The 16,838-nt window shown below is 44.3% G+C and overlaps 4 protein-coding genes and 1 pseudogene across 4 annotated transcripts in view; 3 read left to right on the top strand and 2 right to left on the bottom strand.

Moving 5' to 3' along the window:
* LOC110678221 (histone H1-I-like) overlaps window positions 1–137 on the top strand; it is a 1,903-nt gene extending 1,766 nt beyond the window's left edge. Inside the window, exon 2 of the mRNA XM_021850841.1 lies at window positions 6–137. Within this exon, the coding sequence (XP_021706533.1) occupies window positions 6–137 (132 nt within the window). The remainder of the gene's footprint in view (window positions 1–5) is intronic.
* Window positions 138–5,596: 5,459 nt separating this feature from the next.
* Window positions 5,597–6,017, bottom strand: LOC110677969 (histone H4). The gene has a single exon (XM_021850136.1). The coding sequence runs from the start codon at window positions 5,953–5,955 to the stop codon at window positions 5,644–5,646; it is 312 nt and encodes a 103-aa protein (XP_021705828.1). The 5' UTR covers window positions 5,956–6,017; the 3' UTR covers window positions 5,597–5,643.
* A 5,822-nt stretch (window positions 6,018–11,839) lies between these two features.
* LOC110678222 lies at window positions 11,840–12,314 on the top strand (annotated as a pseudogene).
* Window positions 12,315–13,251: 937 nt separating this feature from the next.
* Window positions 13,252–13,626, bottom strand: LOC110678223 (histone H2A). Its single transcript, XM_021850842.1, has one exon. The coding sequence runs from the start codon at window positions 13,624–13,626 to the stop codon at window positions 13,252–13,254; it is 375 nt and encodes a 124-aa protein (XP_021706534.1).
* Window positions 13,627–13,842: 216 nt separating this feature from the next.
* On the top strand, window positions 13,843–14,335 carry LOC110679060 (histone H2B). Its single transcript, XM_021852994.1, has one exon. It carries the CDS (start codon window positions 13,904–13,906, stop codon window positions 14,276–14,278), a length of 375 nt encoding a protein of 124 aa, XP_021708686.1. The 5' UTR covers window positions 13,843–13,903; the 3' UTR covers window positions 14,279–14,335.
* The last annotated feature ends 2,503 nt before the right edge of the window (window positions 14,336–16,838 follow it).

Consider the following 16,838-nt stretch of genomic DNA (forward strand, 5'->3'; position numbering starts at 1 on the left):
TGAAGAAGGCTGCTGCTCCGAAGCAGAAGGCCACCAAACCTTCCAAGACCGCCGCCAAGAAGCCCAAGACCCCAAAACCGAAGAAGGCTGCCCCAGCCAAGAAAGCTGCCGCGAAGAAGACCGCTGCCAAGAAGTAAATTTGGGACAGCAACCGTACTGTTGTAAAACAGTATCTAACATCCAATCAGTCCTTTTCAGGACTACCATCCAAGTTTAGAACAAAGAGTTGCACAGTCAATGATATTCCATTTCCATTTATTTCCAGAGGGAAATAAATCCCCCCGAAAAGTTACGTGCACTTTGCCACTGAATGGCGAATTCTTCCCGAACCCTTTCGCAAATCAATAAAATTGGCCAATCATGCACCCCTTTCTCTGCCAGCAACTGTAAAGCCCGGACAGGTAGGCGAGCACTGGCTGGCACTCACTGTAGCGGTGCATCCGTACCCAAAGCAAACCTCCACTAGAGGAACAGCTTTTGATACACTCGAATGATTCAAGGATTTGAAGAAGTCTATCGACTTAAAGGCTCCCCCAGATCTAAGCGACTTTTTACGGCGACAGCGACAAAAAAACGTCGCGATTTCGCAGCGATTCGCGTCGTGTCAGTCAAGATGGTTCCATAGAAGAGTGCTTGCAGCGACACAACAACGAAATCGTGTCGCTGTCGCCGTAAAAAGTCGCGTAGTTTTGGGGGAGCCTTATTTAAATCGGGTTGAGATTCGTAGCGTTGCCTTGTGAAACCAAAACATGTTTTCGCGGCAACCTGGAATCGAACCAAGGACCTTGCGATCGATAGGCCCGTGCGTTTTTAATACACTCAGGCAAATGGACTATCGAAATACATTGGATGCACTTATGAAAATTCGCCACAATAAATCGGGTTGAAATTCATAGCTTTGCCTTATGAAACCAAACATTGGCAACAAAAAATGTTTCTCGCAGCAACCTGGAATCGAACCAAGGACCTTGCGATCGTTAGGTCTGTGCGTACACCACGCGCCTACCGACGCCTGGATGTGAGTTGATGCTAAAACGAAACATAAAGCGTTCGTATGTCAAAATGCAAAATGTATGCATTTCGATAGTCTAGTTCACAGGTCCGTACGTACCGGACCTACTGGGCAGGCTGAGTATCGACATCCCAAGTAGAGCGGTCAAGTACAGTTTGCTGCTAATAACCAAAGTAATCTTGACAGCTGATCCAGTATGAGCGAACTGCCACTATTTTCCTTGCGGAATAATCAAATTACTCTTGTGGATGTTGCAAATTAAGTTAATTGGCAGTAAAATACTAAGCCCAGGGATTGGCTTCTGAAAATCTCAATCTTTCGGGGCCAATGGGTCGACCTTGCTCAGTATGTTTGATTTTCGTAATCCAATGCTGTTCCACTATTCCAAAGATGAGAGCAAATCAATACAGTGTAACTGATTTTAAGCGTGATTGGCGAATCGAACGCCTCACATCCCCATCGCAGTTTGGGTACGAGAGAAAGAGAGTGAGCACCGCCGCCATTTGCTTGCGTGCACCGAGAAAAATTTGCGGCTCGAAAATTTGGCCCTGAGCTCCTGACACTCAAATTGAAACCGGTAAATTACTTCCGCCGCTGTTACTACACGTGGAGCATTTCCGTTGGAGTGAACGCGTCTTCATTATCAAAATTTTTTGTGCTCATTCTTTTGATTTATTTCGCACATGGGATTTTGCGAATGCCTCTTCTTCTTCTCATTTTTCTTGGCCGGCTTCTCACTTTATTTTTTTATGTGACCATTTTGCTCACATGGCTTGTTGGGAAGTTGAACCCAGACACCTTCAGCATGGGTTTGCTTTGTAGCCACCGACTTTACCACTACACTAAGGAAGGCCTTGACTGCTATTTATCAACATTATGCTCTTCAAGTGCGTCTTACTGCCGAGTTTCAGATAATTTGGCCGATGCCAAACTCCAGATGCCAAAATAAATCAGTGTTTCATTAAATTGATGTTTCTCTAAAGTAATTAAATCTAGGGTGAATTAAAAAAAATAAAACAAACCCACACATGTAGCAGCATCTACCTTACCTATTCAATTTGTAATCGATTAGTTAACTAATGAGAGATTAGAAACTCTTAAAATGCTGTTCCCAAGGAAATCTGGATTTATTGTGGTATGAATATTCAACAACTTAGGATTTTTTTTTGTATCCAATATGTTTGAGTGCAAAAACTTTCGGCAAGATTATTTTAGGCTAGTAAACTTTTCTTTCAAACTCTTGAGTCAAAAAGTTAGAGCCAAGCTCAAAAAATCAAACAAACATTGTTTGGTACTACATTGCTAATTATTGAGAAAAGTGAAACCTTTTTAAGAAGTTAGTACCGTAAAATGGGGTGTTAAGGACTCGTGGGGTTTTAAGGGATTGAACTTCTCCATCAAGTTTGAAAAGTCACAAAAACGTCGGAAGTCGATATATCAGTCATCTGAAATGCTTGCTTTGTTCGGAGGATTGTGAGCTGCATTATGTGATCGGGGATATCTATTAATATTAGGTATTGTGGAGTCTAGATATTGAAAACGATTCAAACCATTTTTGAAAGAATTTTATTGGCAAAAAAGATTTAACTACAAAACAATGAAACAATATTAACAAAACTATGTGAGTAACCCAGAACATAAGTATATTTAATTGAGATCACAACGCAGACAAAAGCTTTTGAAAATGTTATCTAGATTTCGCCTTTTAATATTTCTTATGGAAAAAGTTTCTTTTTGAAAGTTAGCGGGGTGTTAGGGGATTATCTTTTCTACTACTTTTTCCAAGTTACAAAACTCGTTCGATTTATGCCGATATATGTTCCATTATACTTTAGGCTTGTTCCGTGAAGTAACACTGCATTGTAAAGGTTAAGGGGACTATTTTGTTTGTTACTGAATATTACTAAAATGTCTAGCCCTGAAAATATGGGATTTTTTTTTTTTTTTTTTTTTTTCTCAGAGGCACCCGAGTTGCGCGAAGAGTGAAACCAAATCTACCTATCGAACTGTCAAACTGTCTACCTATCGAGCAGACCAGCAAAACAAATAGGGGCTATTTTCGAAGACGAAGGAGAACAATCATTCAAAGAAGCAAATGCAAATATATAGGTTATGATCCTGTTGCATTCAAGTATCAAAACCAATTCAAGACAATTTCAATATCGAGTTAGGGAGAGTTAACTGTACCGTCAAGCTACCATTCACCGTGCATTTAAGAAAAATTTGCACTTCAAAAAAATATAAAACTATTCCAAATAATTTGAAGCGTACTAGAATACCACTACGTAGCGGGCAATTATATAATAATTCAGGGAAAAATCTAAAACTAGTGATGCATAACAAAAAATTAGTCAAAAATTATGTTTGAAAATGTCATGTTAAGGTCGCCTCGTACCGTTCTATGTGTCACCATTTACCGTGCGTATAGTTTTCGTCATGATTTGATTTTGTATCTTGAAGAAACGTTGTTAATGGAGCAACTATGTTGCTAGTAGTGTGCGCATTCATTTTTAAGAGTATTCAAATCTTCATTTACAATAAAAACTATACAAAGTTTAAAAATTGGCTAAATTATTATTTTTTAATTAAAATCGTTATAGGAGGTTTGACTGTATTGTCCAAACCATTCCATATTCACTTAAATTCTAAATATGAAGTAGTTTAATGACGACATAACAATAAATCTAATATTATCGCATAATTTCATGCCTTTTACACTATACACGGTAATAGGATCCATATATATTGAAAAGGATCCATTCACCGTGCATTTGGGTTTCGACTGAAACACAATAAAAATTCTAATTTGCATTAAATCTCATTGCTCATACGATGAAATACATCTTACTAATAATATCCACAGTGAAAACTTGTTGAAATTTTGAAAAATTTCATACTCTATCGTTAAAATAAAAAATGTGATTTTTTGGCGTTTCTACTAAGATTGTTGCAATATCTCGTTATCAAACAGAATTCACATGATTTTGTCTACATAAACTAGGTTTTTCAAAATTATTTGTGGCAAAAACTAGTTCGTTTCATCAGTTTTATCTTATTTTGCTGACCAAAGAATGATTTGTGAAAATTGTATGAATATTCTGTAGGAATTTGTATATGTGCACGGTGAATGGAGGCCGCACGGTGACTGGTGACTTAACGGTATATAGGTTATGATCCTGTTGCATTTAAGTCTCAAAAACAATTCAAGACAATTTTACGAAGTATTGACAGTTTCCAGATTAATAACTATGAAAGATTTAGCAGTTAAAAGAAAACGGTTTGCGTTTGCAGGAGTTCCAAGTTCGATAATATTGATGTATTATCTGATTGAGGTTGAGCATAACTTATGAAAATGAATGAAAGCATCAAAGTTATTGATCAAAAAGATTATGTTTTGTTGTTGGCAAAATATGGTTTCATTTGCGAAAGTCAAATTCCTTTACAACCCTGTTTTGCAGTTACGTCAAAAATCACACATTTTCATGATTATCTCAGAAATCTGCCATAGGATCCTCATAATTGTGTTTGGCACGCGACGAGAGAATCCAGTACTGACCCGATTTTGTCAGCCAATTTCAGATTTGTCAAAAAATTGGTATCGTCATGTTTTACCACGTACCCTCTTTAAAAGTCCATGTAACCATGTCGAAATTTGAAAAACGGGAACAAAATAAAATGACCCGATTTGGTCAGCCTAAAATTCATCGAGGGGCTGACAAAATCGGGTCCTTACTGTAGTAGGGCTGTCCTTTGTTTAATTATTGACATACTAGAAGTTGCTTGAAAACACCCCATTTTACGGTAGACATTTCATCATCCACTTTCAATACATTTCAATGAAACTGATTTGTTCAAAGTCATAAATGCTTGTTGTGGTTTGTAGATTCGAAGCTTGGAAATGTTCGTTCAAAACGATTTTCCCGGTGACCTTCTCAAATTCCCGGTTTTTTCCCGTCGGTGGATTCAAATTCCCGTCTCTCACCCGGTTCGGTGATTCGTTTTCCCTTCGTTTCGTTTCGGGTGCGCGAACACAATTCCAGTGCTTGTAAATATTGATTGCAACCGCATCCATTTCTCATAAGGTACAGTGTGGAACATGATGAAATATTTGTTCGTCCATCGCATTGTGGAACCGAGCGAGGCAAACTAAGAAGTTCCTAACGCAATCCTAATGGAATTTGATGAGTGGTAATAGGTAATAGGGAGTGGTACGACGAGCGTTCCGTACCTGACACTGAAGTCCGGAGTTGAGATGCATGCACGTGAGATTGGTATGGAAAGATGCACGCACTGGATTTCACCGGCGTGGCATCATAGCGGTTGTTGTTTTCGAACCGACCGAAGTACAACAAGTAAGTAACAACAGTAGTGCCACCCCGGGAAATGACAGTGCTGACTAGACTAGACTATGTATGTATATATATATATTGGCATTTTATGGTGTCTTCCAATCGGAGACGAGAATTTTCTCCCCAAGCCACGCCACCGCCGGACTGCAAAAGCGTGTAGTGCTTGTCCCATTAGATTACCCTTGCTTTTAGTGTGTGAACATTTGTCGTATCAACTCCTTGATGAGTGTGTTTGGTGGCCCTGAAAAGGGCCGTTTGAAGAGCGAAACTTTGGAATGCGATTTAACCTCCGAAACCGTACAGGGTGCGTCCCTGACGCTTCAGAGCGTAGACAACATCCATAGCGGTAACGGTTTTACGCTTGGCGTGTTCAGTGTAGGTAACGGCATCACGGATGACGTTTTCCAGGAACACCTTCAACACACCACGAGTTTCCTCGTAGATAAGTCCGGAGATACGCTTGACTCCTCCACGACGAGCCAGACGACGGATTGCGGGCTTGGTGATACCCTGGATGTTATCACGCAAAACCTTGCGATGACGCTTGGCGCCTCCTTTTCCGAGTCCTTTGCCTCCCTTGCCACGGCCGGTCATTTTGGATGAATTTGGTTCTGTGTTCGACGACGGTAGTACTGGAACTGATGGCTGCGCCAAGGTTGGTTGTTTGGTTTAACGAGGCTTTAACCGCAAAAGCGGTCATTCGCCTCTCGGTCATCTACGGAGTGTAAAACAGTTTTATTGTTAGAATCGCATTCATATTTTCGACGATTGACAGTTTCGCATGCATTTGATGTTTTTTCCCTTTTCACACTTTTGATTGTTTTCACAGTTCTTTTTCATCAACAGATTTATTTACTTCTTTCACCTTTTTTCCATTGTTTTTACATTGTTGTCCATTACATTTTTGATTCAACGTTTCCCATAGTTTTTTAAATTTGATTGAAAAGCTTCAACTCTTTCAAAAACTTGATCACTTTCCCTTCCCTCTCTTGTCCGTAACATAATATTTCCCCCAAACTGTTTTCGAGTCCTATCTCCTTACGCACTTTTTCGAATGCCCTGCATTCAATGAGCAAATGCTCCACTGTAATTATTGTGCCGCAATGCTGACACTTCGGCACCTCCCCTTTTTCCATCAACCACCCATGGGTTATTTTCGTGTGCCCGATACGCAATCGGGTTAGCACCACTTGTTCACTACGAGTCTTTCGGTCCCTCCATGCAGCAGTTGATGGTTTCACTCTTCTTAATTTCACTGATCGTTCTCGGTGCCAGGCCCCTTCCCACACATACTCCAGAATCTTCTTGCTCCAACTATTTCGATCGACGGCCGGTACCTGTCGATCCCGCACTTCTTCTCTTCTTCCACTATTCGCTAATGCATCCGCTTTCTCATTCCCATCAATTCCTACGTGTCCAGGGATCCAGCAAATCACCGCGTTCTTCTTCTCCATTTCAATCTGCACTGCTCTAATCCACGGATGTTTGGTGGTGTTCGCTTCGATCGCTGCCACACAGCTCGCGGAGTCCGTGAAGATGACAGCATTCTCTCCAGGTTCAACGGACTGAACAGCAAGCTGTAACGCCTTCGCTTCTGCCGAAAAAATCGTGCAACCCGTCGGCAGACGGGCACACCGCTCCTCTCCGTTGCAGTATATGCCCAGCCCGACTCGTTCCTCTTCGTCTACCGATCCATCAGTGAAAACATGCTTAAAGTTTACGTAGCTTGTTCTCGCTAAATCGATAAATAGTGCTTGTGCTTTGCTGGTGGCTTCTCCTACTTTGAACTGGGACTTGACAGTCCAGTCCACCGTTGTTTCCGCAGACGCCCAGCTTTTTCTCAGCGGTCGGGGGAATTCCGCTACGGGCGGCAATTCCTCTCCCGTCGCTTCTTCAAACATAACTTTCGCACGCGTAGACATTGGCCATTCGCTAAGTGGTTTGCTAAGGCCTTTTTCTCTTCCAACTTCGAAGCTTTTGCCACTAGTATCTGGCATGCCAAGTGCTCAAAAGGCAGCTCGCCAGACTCCGCACAAATTGCTACTATTGGGCTAGACCGGAACGCACCGGAAGCAATTCGTAGCATATCGTTGTAAACGGGTTTCAAAATATTCATTGCTTGTGTATTGCTCCGACTTACTATGCCCCATCCGTGAAATATCTTCGGAATTATTAGTGCCTTTCCGATATACAGCAAAGTTGACCTTATTCCGCCGGATCGGCGTCCAATGATCCGAAGCAACGATGTTCGACTTGGCACTCCTTCTTGACCTGCACTGCATGTTCCTTAAAGTCGAATCTGCTGTTGATCGTCACCCCAAGCACTTTGGTACTTTTAACCAGTGGTATGCTGGCTCCATTTAGTTTCACTTCTGGAAGGTTTTGCGTGTTTCAGCTTTTTGGCAAATGTGCAGGTGTTTCGATTTTTCAGCAGCAATTTTAAGGCCGCTGTCATTGGCCCAGCTTCCTATCCATGAAACGACTTCTTGAACCTTTTCCTGACTGCCTTTTGGTTCAGACCGGAGATGACTACGACAATATCGTCAGCATAAACAAAGAACCGCAGCACACGCGATGTACTACTCTCCGAAACCCTGCCAAATACCGAGTTCATGCCGATCACGAAGAGAGTCACTGCCAGCACTGATCCTTGTGGTACGCCGTTGGTTTGTTTCTTCCTGTCAGAGAAGGTCCCTCCAATTGCCACTCGAAAGTACCTATCTCTGAGGTAGTCTTGAACAAACTTCATCAATCTTCCGTGAATTCCCCAGTTCTGCAGCTGTCTTACTATTGCCTTGTTGGAGATGTGATCGTAAGCTTTGCTGATGTCCAGCGAAACTAAGTCGATGTGATGCTTTTTTCCTAGAGCTTCGTCAACGCATGCTTCCAGATCCGCTAGATACATATCGATGCCTCTTCCCTGACGGAACCCATATTGTCGTGGATCCAACAGCTGGTTTGATTCAATTACCTCAACGAGCCGTCGGTTGACAATCCGTTCTACCGTCTTCCCAGCACAGCTCATCAATGTGATGGGACGTTGATTGCCGAGGATCTTGGGGTCTTTACCAGGTTTGGGCAACGGGATAACCGTACCTTCCTTCCACTCATGTGGAATTTTTCCCGACTTCCAAACCTCATTGATAAGTTTCAAGAAACCAACTTTAGCCTTATACGGGAGGTGTTTCAACATTGGGTATCCGAGAGAATCAGGCCCAACGGATTGCCCTTTACCTTGGTCTATTGCCCACAACAGCTCTTCCATGGAAATATCCCTATTGAACAGACCTTCAATTTTGGGAATATCTGCCCATGGGCTCGGCCGCAATTTTCTCCTCAGGTCCGTATATCTGCTCGAGATAATCAGCCATTGCATTTGCGATTTCTTTGGGGTCCTCCAAAAACACGTCATTCAGCCGAAGGGGTTGGTGCCGTCACTTGATTCTTCCCGCTCAACGCTTTCACGTTCCGCCAGATGAGGCTCACTGGAGTGTCTGGATTGAACGAATTAGTAAACTCGTCCCAGGATGCTTTCTTCGCTTTATTGATGACTCGTCTACAGTTGTTTCTCGCTAACTGGAATTCTTTAACAGCTTCGGTCTTGTCCGGGTGATGGTCGGGTAGCTTTTTTACCTTACGTAGCTTTTTCCTCCGGTACTTCACGTTGTTTTCCACTTCCGGGCTCCACCAGTGAACCGATTTTCTCCCAACATTCGAGCTGGTTGCGAGGAATAAATTTCTCCGCACTTGACTTCACTAGCTTGGTGAACTCCGCGATGCTGGAAAACCGGTCACTTTTCCTCTCGATGGAGTTCTCAAAACCCTTCCAATCCGCCTTGTTGTACATCCATTGCCGCCTTTTAGTCTGCTTAGCAACTTCAGCTCCAGTAACGGATATTATAATCGGGGAATGATCACTACCTCGGTTATCTTCATCCACTATCCAGCTCAGTTTATACCCCAATCTCCGTTGATACAATGGTGAGGTCGATTGCAGACAACTTTCCGCTGACAGGATCTAATCGGGTACCTTGTCCGGAATTTAAAATCACTAGGTCGTGATCAACCACGAACTCTAGGATTGCTTTCCCCTTATTGTCTGATTTATTGGACCCCCAAGCCTCATGGTGGGCATTGAGGTCTCCCATCACCACTAGCGGATACTTGCTTGCCAGCACAATCGACGCTAAGATGTCTTCCACCATTTGGACAGTCATTTTATCTGGAGGGATGTACAGAGAAACCAGAGTGGCTTCTATTGGATAATGGATCGTTGCTGCTACTGCTGGTATGGAAGAGTCCAATACCACGGGAGATGGATCAAAAGATTTACGCACCGCAAGAGCGACGCCCCGCACCGTGCTGTTTTCCGGATCCACACGATTAAACCATACGTATTCTTCCCGGAGGAAGCGCCCAAGAAACAAATTGTCACTGTTTTTAGTCTCCTGCAGAGCGATAGCTACAGGAGGATTATCACGCACTAATAATAAAAGTTCATCCTGTCGACCTTTAAGGCCGTTAATGTTCCATTGCACTGCAAACACTTTTGGGGGGCTACAAACTATGCTGTTCACTACTTCGACTGCTACATGCGGCTTGGCTGCGGTTTCGTTGGGCCATATCTGGATCTTTGAGGAAGAGGTGAAATCACCTCGCCACCAATAGCTCCCGTCGATTCGTAGTTGCTACCCGACATTATTTCCGAATCGTTCCCGTTCGTATTCCGCTTGTAGGGAGGGGAGATTTCTCCGGATCCTCCTTGCTGCTTCCTTTTCGCCAACTTGTCCTTCTTGTCGATTTCTTTCTGCCTCCATCTCCGAATCGGTTACCTTCAAACTTGGATCGTTCGTTCCTTCTTGCTCCGCTTATGCTTCTTCGTCGAAAGCTCCTCGACGATTTTTCGGAAGCTTCGCCAATTCCTGGTCGACTCCTTTCATCCGCTCCCACTTCAGCCCGCAAAACTTGAATTTCCCGATCCTTTTCGTCCTGATGCAATCGAATCTGAGCCCCGGAAACTCCGGCATACGATTTTTCACAATGGACCCGGTCGTACTCCTTTTTCGCGTCAATGAACGACACGCCGGTGTTAACCTTGATCCGGATGATTTCCTCCTCCTTCTGGAACACCTTACACTTCCTGCTGTTCGACTGATGCCCTTCGCCACAATGCAAACACTGCGGAGGCGATGCACAGCCGGTCTCGAGATCGATTGGGTGACTTTTCGAACAATTTCGACACCGTTCCTGCCCCTGGCAACGCAATTTTGTGTGACCGTACGCGAAACACTTGTAACAAACCATTGGGGAGGGATAATACACACGGGTGGGAACTCGAAGCGAACCAAACCAAATATGCTTCGGGATAACAGTTCCACTGATGGTCAAAATAAGGGTAGGGTATTTACTCTTACCTTTCCATCCTGTCGTGTGATTCGGTGGACATTCGTCACGCCCTGGCTGCTCAACTCCGTTTCAAGCAATTCCTTGCTCATGTTGATCGCTTCCGGGCAGCTGACAACGCATTTGACGAAATTCATCGTCGGATGCAATTGAATCGCCACCTTGGTGCCATCAATCAAGCTCCGTCATCTGCAGCAACTTTTGCACTTTCGCTTCCACTTCGCACTTTCAAAACGTACCGCGAACCTTTGTTTTCGGTGTACGTCTCGTCCAGTTTTCCACCGGGCGGCATGTTCCAGCGACCGCCCGATAACGAACGGATTGTCCGGGAACTTTCCTCCGTCTTTCGCCACCATCGACAACACCACTAATTGTCCGTGATTACTGTTCGGATCCAACCATTCCGGTAATCTTCTCCCGTTACCGGAATTCCCCCCGGGGGGAGCGGCATTTACAGCCGCCATGGCCAACAGGCCGAGCTCTCACAATCACAACTCCAGACAATCAATTGTCTTCACTCACGCACAAGAGGAAATCTTCTCCTTCCACGCACCGCAAAAACCAATTCGTTTAGGGCACTTGCCAAACGTTGGCGAAATCAATTCGATCGACCCCCACAAACTTTTCACGTTTTTGCCTTTTTCCTTTCACACACCCGCAAACGGCCTGCTGCACTGCAGCTCGCCGACGGAATCACTCCGGCTCACTTCTTCGTCTTTCCTTTGCTCTCACGCAACGCAAATGCCAACGCTCACTGAGATTGCAACACGATCGCGATTGAACACTCTTTCACACACTGACGGTGGCACCGTCGAAAATTAAGGTCTCTCTCCTTTTCGCTTCTCTTTTAGCTTCCGATTCGCACGTCTTATTCACTCGAAAACTATTACGCAACTGATGATGGCTGCGCCAAACACTAGCGGCCACTTTTATACCCACTCGAGGGTTGAGTTCTTCTTTCCTCTCTTGCTTGTTCTATTCTTCCCGTGGCTTCCGATTGGTTGCCTGCATCGATATGAGCATATAAAAGAGGACTGCCTGGTTTTTGACCCTCATTCTGTCGCTGCGTTTTCAACTGATCCGTTTGGATTGAAAGCAAATTAATCATCATCTAACACAATGGCCCGTACCAAGCAGACTGCTCGTAAGTCTACTGGAGGAAAAAGCTCCTCGCAAGCAGCTGGCTACCCAAAGGCCGCTCGCAAGAGCGCCCCAGCCACCGGAGGTGTCAAGAAGCCTCACCGTTATCGGCCAGGAACCGTTGCTCTGCGTGAAATCCGTCGCTACCAAAAGTCGACTGAGCTGCTGATCCGCAAGCTGCCATTCCAGCGTCTGGTTCGTGAGATCGCCCAGGACTTCAAGACCGATCTGCGCTTCCAGAGCTCGGCTGTCATGGCCCTGCAGGAAGCGAGCGAGGCCTATCTGGTCGGTCTTTTCGAAGATACCAACCTTTGCGCCATCCACGCCAAGCGTGTCACCATTATGCCAAGGACATCCAGCTGGCTCGCCGTATCCGTGGAGAACGCGCTTAAATTCGGTCTGCATTATAGTTGCCATTCTCAACAAAACGGCCCTTTTCAGGGCCACTAGAGCATTCCCTAAAAGAGTTGTGTGAGCAATTTTCCCTTCAGTGTACCTAAAACTGTTTGTTCCCCTGGGGGAACTACTTCCTAAAGCCCCTTGACCACCGAACGATCATACTCTCAACACTGATGAGGGGAGGTACGTCAACCAACCGACAACTCGAGTTGTCCCTTCATGCTTCGCTTTGCACACACTTTTGAATGTGCATCTCCAGCGCGGACTTCATTCTCTGGTACCGGCCGTATGTTTCCCCTTCTTCTTATGCTCTTTTTCCGGATTCAGAAGCTTTCCCAGCTCGCCTCCCCTTGTTGCTACAAACTAGACAACTCGAACATCCAACATTGAAAGTTTGACCGTATGATTGAAACGTAATCTTTGGCTTGTTTACTTTGAATCACACCCCTATGATAGTTATAATTGTGGGGTTTGGAAATTGATTGATTCCCTCAATATTAGGAGCTCCTGATATAGCCTTTCCTCGAATAAATAATATAAGTTTTTTAAATACTACCTGCTTCATCAACTCTTCTACTGTCAAGCAGTAGATAGTAGAAAATGGGGCAGGAACTGGAATGAACAGTTTACCCTCCTCTCTCTTCAGGAACAGCTCACGCAGGGCTGGCTGTTTCAATGTTTTATGTTTCTGTTTCGGCAAATTGAACTCCAAAAATCGAAAGTTCGAGGTATCCCGAACAGAACATTTAAGAAGCCCAAACGTTTCCCCCGCGGAATCTAGGAATTGATTCAGAAATGGTCATAATATGGCCGATATCTCTTCATCGATCCTCTCTGTGGCTAAATTAGATAAATCTGCAATATTTCAACAACAACTCTCTAGCGGTGGACTGGATATTGTCGTCCTGAAAAGGACGGTTTTTGGTTTGATGCACGCAGTGTAGTAACTTATGCCTTCTTCTCGGTTTTCTTCGGCAGCAAGACAGCCTGAATGTTGGGCAGAACACCACCTTGGGCGATGGTAACACCGGACAGCAGCTTGTTCAATTCTTCGTCGTTGCGGATGGCCAACTGCAGATGACGGGGAATGATTCTGGTCTTCTTGTTGTCACGGGCAGCGTTTCCTGCCAATTCGAGCACTTCAGCGGCCAGATATTCCATAACGGCAGCCAAGTAGACTGGAGCGCCGGCACCGACACGCTCGGCATAGTTGCCCTTCCGGAGCAGACGGTGAATACGACCGACTGGGAACTGCAATCCAGCGCGGTTGGAACGGGACTTTGCCTTTCCCTTAACTTTGCCTCCTTTGCCGCGGCCAGACATTTTGTGGTTGAGTTTGAGTGGACTTGAGAAACAAACGTTCACGAAGCGTACGTAAGCGGTACTGATGGTGATTTCACCGGATGAGGGTATCTTTTATACATGCGTAGCCCTGCGCTGCACTCATACTAGGATGGTACGAACGAAATGGATGAAGTAGCAAACGAAGCGAAGGGGCGGAACAGCGCTCACCATTCTACGGGTATAAAGAGAACCGACTGGTTCGGTCGGGCATCAGTTTCAGTTTTCGTTTGGAATCTAAAACAACGTTAGCAGCACGATGGCACCGAAAACCAGCGGAAAGGCCGCGAAGAAATCCGGCAAGGCCCAGAAGAACATTGTCAAGGGCGATAAGAAGAAGAAGAAGCAGCGCAGGAAGGAAAGCTACGCCATCTACATCTACAAGGTGTTGAAGCAAGTTCACCCCGACACTGGCGTTTCGTCGAAAGCCATGAGCATCATGAACAGCTTCGTCAACGACATCTTTGAGCGTATTGCCGCCGAAGCCTCCCGCCTGGCCCACTACAACAAGCGTTCGACGATCACATCCCGCGAAATCCAAACCGCCGTCCGGCTTCTGCTCCCGGGAGAGTTGGCCAAGCACGCCGTTTCGGAAGGCACCAAGGCCGTCACCAAATACACCAGCTCCAAGTAAATGACGACCGACACTGCGTTCAATCACACCAAACCAAAAGGCCCTTTTCAGGGCCACTATTTCAATCCCGAAAAAGAGTTGATTTTGAAAATCTGACACTAGACTGTTTTATCACACTATTGAACCGACTGAGGTAGTGCCACGGCGGTGACTTCATACGTGACAACACCCCCCTCTCTTATCAGTTTGAATTTATTCAATTCATTTTATTTATTCGATGTTATCAGTTTCAGTATTGATTAATTATAACGATTACAGTTGCAGAGATTTGGATCCCCATTCAGCTGCGTAATAAATAATAGGAATTTAATTGTTAAGCAGTATAGGGAAAAATCTGTTCACAAAAAAACCCTAGATCTAAGTTTTTCCATCAGTTTGAATTTAAAACAAGAAGATCCACTTCGTACGTTCAACATTTCTGCTGATTGCAAAAAAGTAAGAGGTTGTTTCCGAGATACGACCGCCAAGTTGACGTTGGATAACGTTAGCTTCTTCTATTTCCTGATTTAGGACCGTCACGAACTTATGAAAGATTTCTAGGTACTGACAAAAAATCTGATCAATTTTCAAACTATTTGTTGCATGTTAATTCTGATCTATTATGGACATTGAGTGTTATTATTTGGTTGGTCCGGTTAACACTTCAACACCGATAGAACCGGTCGATGGAAGATGAAGCATGAGCGGTATCTTTTGCTCTCCAAATATACCGGTTGAACGTTAGGTCCATTCATGATCCACTAAGATTGGTTGCTTTAGTGGATTCCGAATAGTGAGGTTGAGGCTCTTGTCCATGAAGTCCGCTAACTCTGTGTTCTCCTCTTTGCTCAAATCGATGTTGAAATTACCTGTCACGATGATTGGCATGGTCTCCTTTTGATACTCGGAGAAGTTTCGCACCATAAAGAACTTCTTCTGCTTCATTGTGGTATCCGGAGAAATGGAGAAGCAAACCAGTAGAGCCCGACAATTCATTATAGTGATCTCGGCTTTGCGCTGATCACCATAATCATCTGACAAGCCCAGCTCCACATCATAACAGGTGCAGAGTTTGCGAATCTTGTGCGCCACAGCAATCGTTGTTGCTGGCGGTGAAATAGATCAGGACTTCTTGATTAAGGCCACGGGACGGTGTTTTAATCACCCTCTCCATATGAAAAGTTAATCTCAAGTACCACTCAATATATCGATGCGAAAAATGTATCACTAGCATTATATATATGTAGTGCACAACCCATTAAATTTTCAGTTCTGCGATTCCAGAGGTTTGTTTGAGGATACCAACCTGTACGCGATCCAAGCCAAGCGTGTCACCATTATGCCGAAGTACATCCAGCTGGCTCGTCGTATCCGTGGCGAAGGCGCTTAAATTGCATTGAAGCACAATTTCAAACAACAACCCTTTACAGGGCCACTATTGAATAATTAATATTTAGTTATCAATTGTAATTTCGAATGATAAGTTTTCAACGGAGATAAATGGCAAACAAAGTTTATCTAGGTTCCCGTCGCTCGGGTCGGGCGGCGTTAGCATTTTTGCAGTCTTCTCTGTGTGTGTATTTCGGTTCGATCGACAATTTCTTACCAAATCAAAACGTCAACAAAGCTGTTGCTGATAAGTTTTAGCTCTTTGTTCGCCAAGTTGATACTGATCGCTCTAGCATGCGAAGACGACAACGGCATCATTCAATCATCACTAATTGCGAGGCAAACCGTGATAGATTCTTAATTCAAGTGCCGTTCGCGATTTACTTGACCGCGCACACAATGGGAATTTTATTTCTTGACACTGTGATTCTCCAGAAGCATTATTTAGCCGTGATGAATGATTGCATGCAAATTACTGACCAAAATCTGAATCAATCACATCCAATCACCAGTAATGTCACTCTTCACGGTAGAAAATTCTCACAACTCTTTCAAAATGAAATGGTCGTCCTGAAAAGGACGGTTGGGGCTAGTCACCGTCGATCGAACTGGGTTATCAATCCATTGTTAGACAGAAACACAGCAAAAGATTACCGAAGACGATTAAATCGAAATGCAGTCGGTAATTTTGTGCTTCGTTGTTTTCGTTGGTTTGCTCACTCCTCCGATGGCAATTTTCAAGGTTTCTAGACGAGTTCTCCACGAATTTGATGGTGTAGCTGGATGCCCATGGCCATGATGAGCGACTTCACCCGCAGCATTTAGCTTGGGTTGAGAATAAACAAGAGCAGAAGCAGCGGCAGCGACGAATGTGTAAAATTTATTCCGATAGGAGTCCTTCTCCGGTTGCTGGTCGACGATTGACTGATGTCGCGGGTTGGCTTCGACTGAACACGATAGAATAAAGAGGAGTAAGAAGAAGGCCGAAAGGGGCGTTTCCCTTTGCATGACGAAAGTGGCTAAGATATCGAGCAATGATGTCTGTGCTAGGAATACACAAGAAAAATATGCTTTTATAAGACATGATATTTATCGATTTTGACGTAGGACTACGTCTTTGTTTTCTATATTGGGGTGCACTTTAAAAGTACGGAAAATGAGACATGTAACGAAATTAGGGGAGATTTTGAAC

This window comes from Aedes aegypti, chromosome 3 (assembly GCF_002204515.2).
Source record: "Aedes aegypti strain LVP_AGWG chromosome 3, AaegL5.0 Primary Assembly, whole genome shotgun sequence".
NCBI lineage: Eukaryota > Metazoa > Arthropoda > Insecta > Diptera > Culicidae > Aedes > Aedes aegypti.

Coding starts and splice junctions, on each gene's coding strand:
- LOC110679060 (XM_021852994.1), top strand. CDS start 13,904: ATGGCACCGAAAACCAGCGGAAAGGCCGCGAAGAAATCCGGCAAGGCC.
- LOC110678223 (XM_021850842.1), bottom strand. CDS start 13,626: ATGTCTGGCCGCGGCAAAGGAGGCAAAGTTAAGGGAAAGGCAAAGTCC.
- LOC110677969 (XM_021850136.1), bottom strand. CDS start 5,955: ATGACCGGCCGTGGCAAGGGAGGCAAAGGACTCGGAAAAGGAGGCGCC.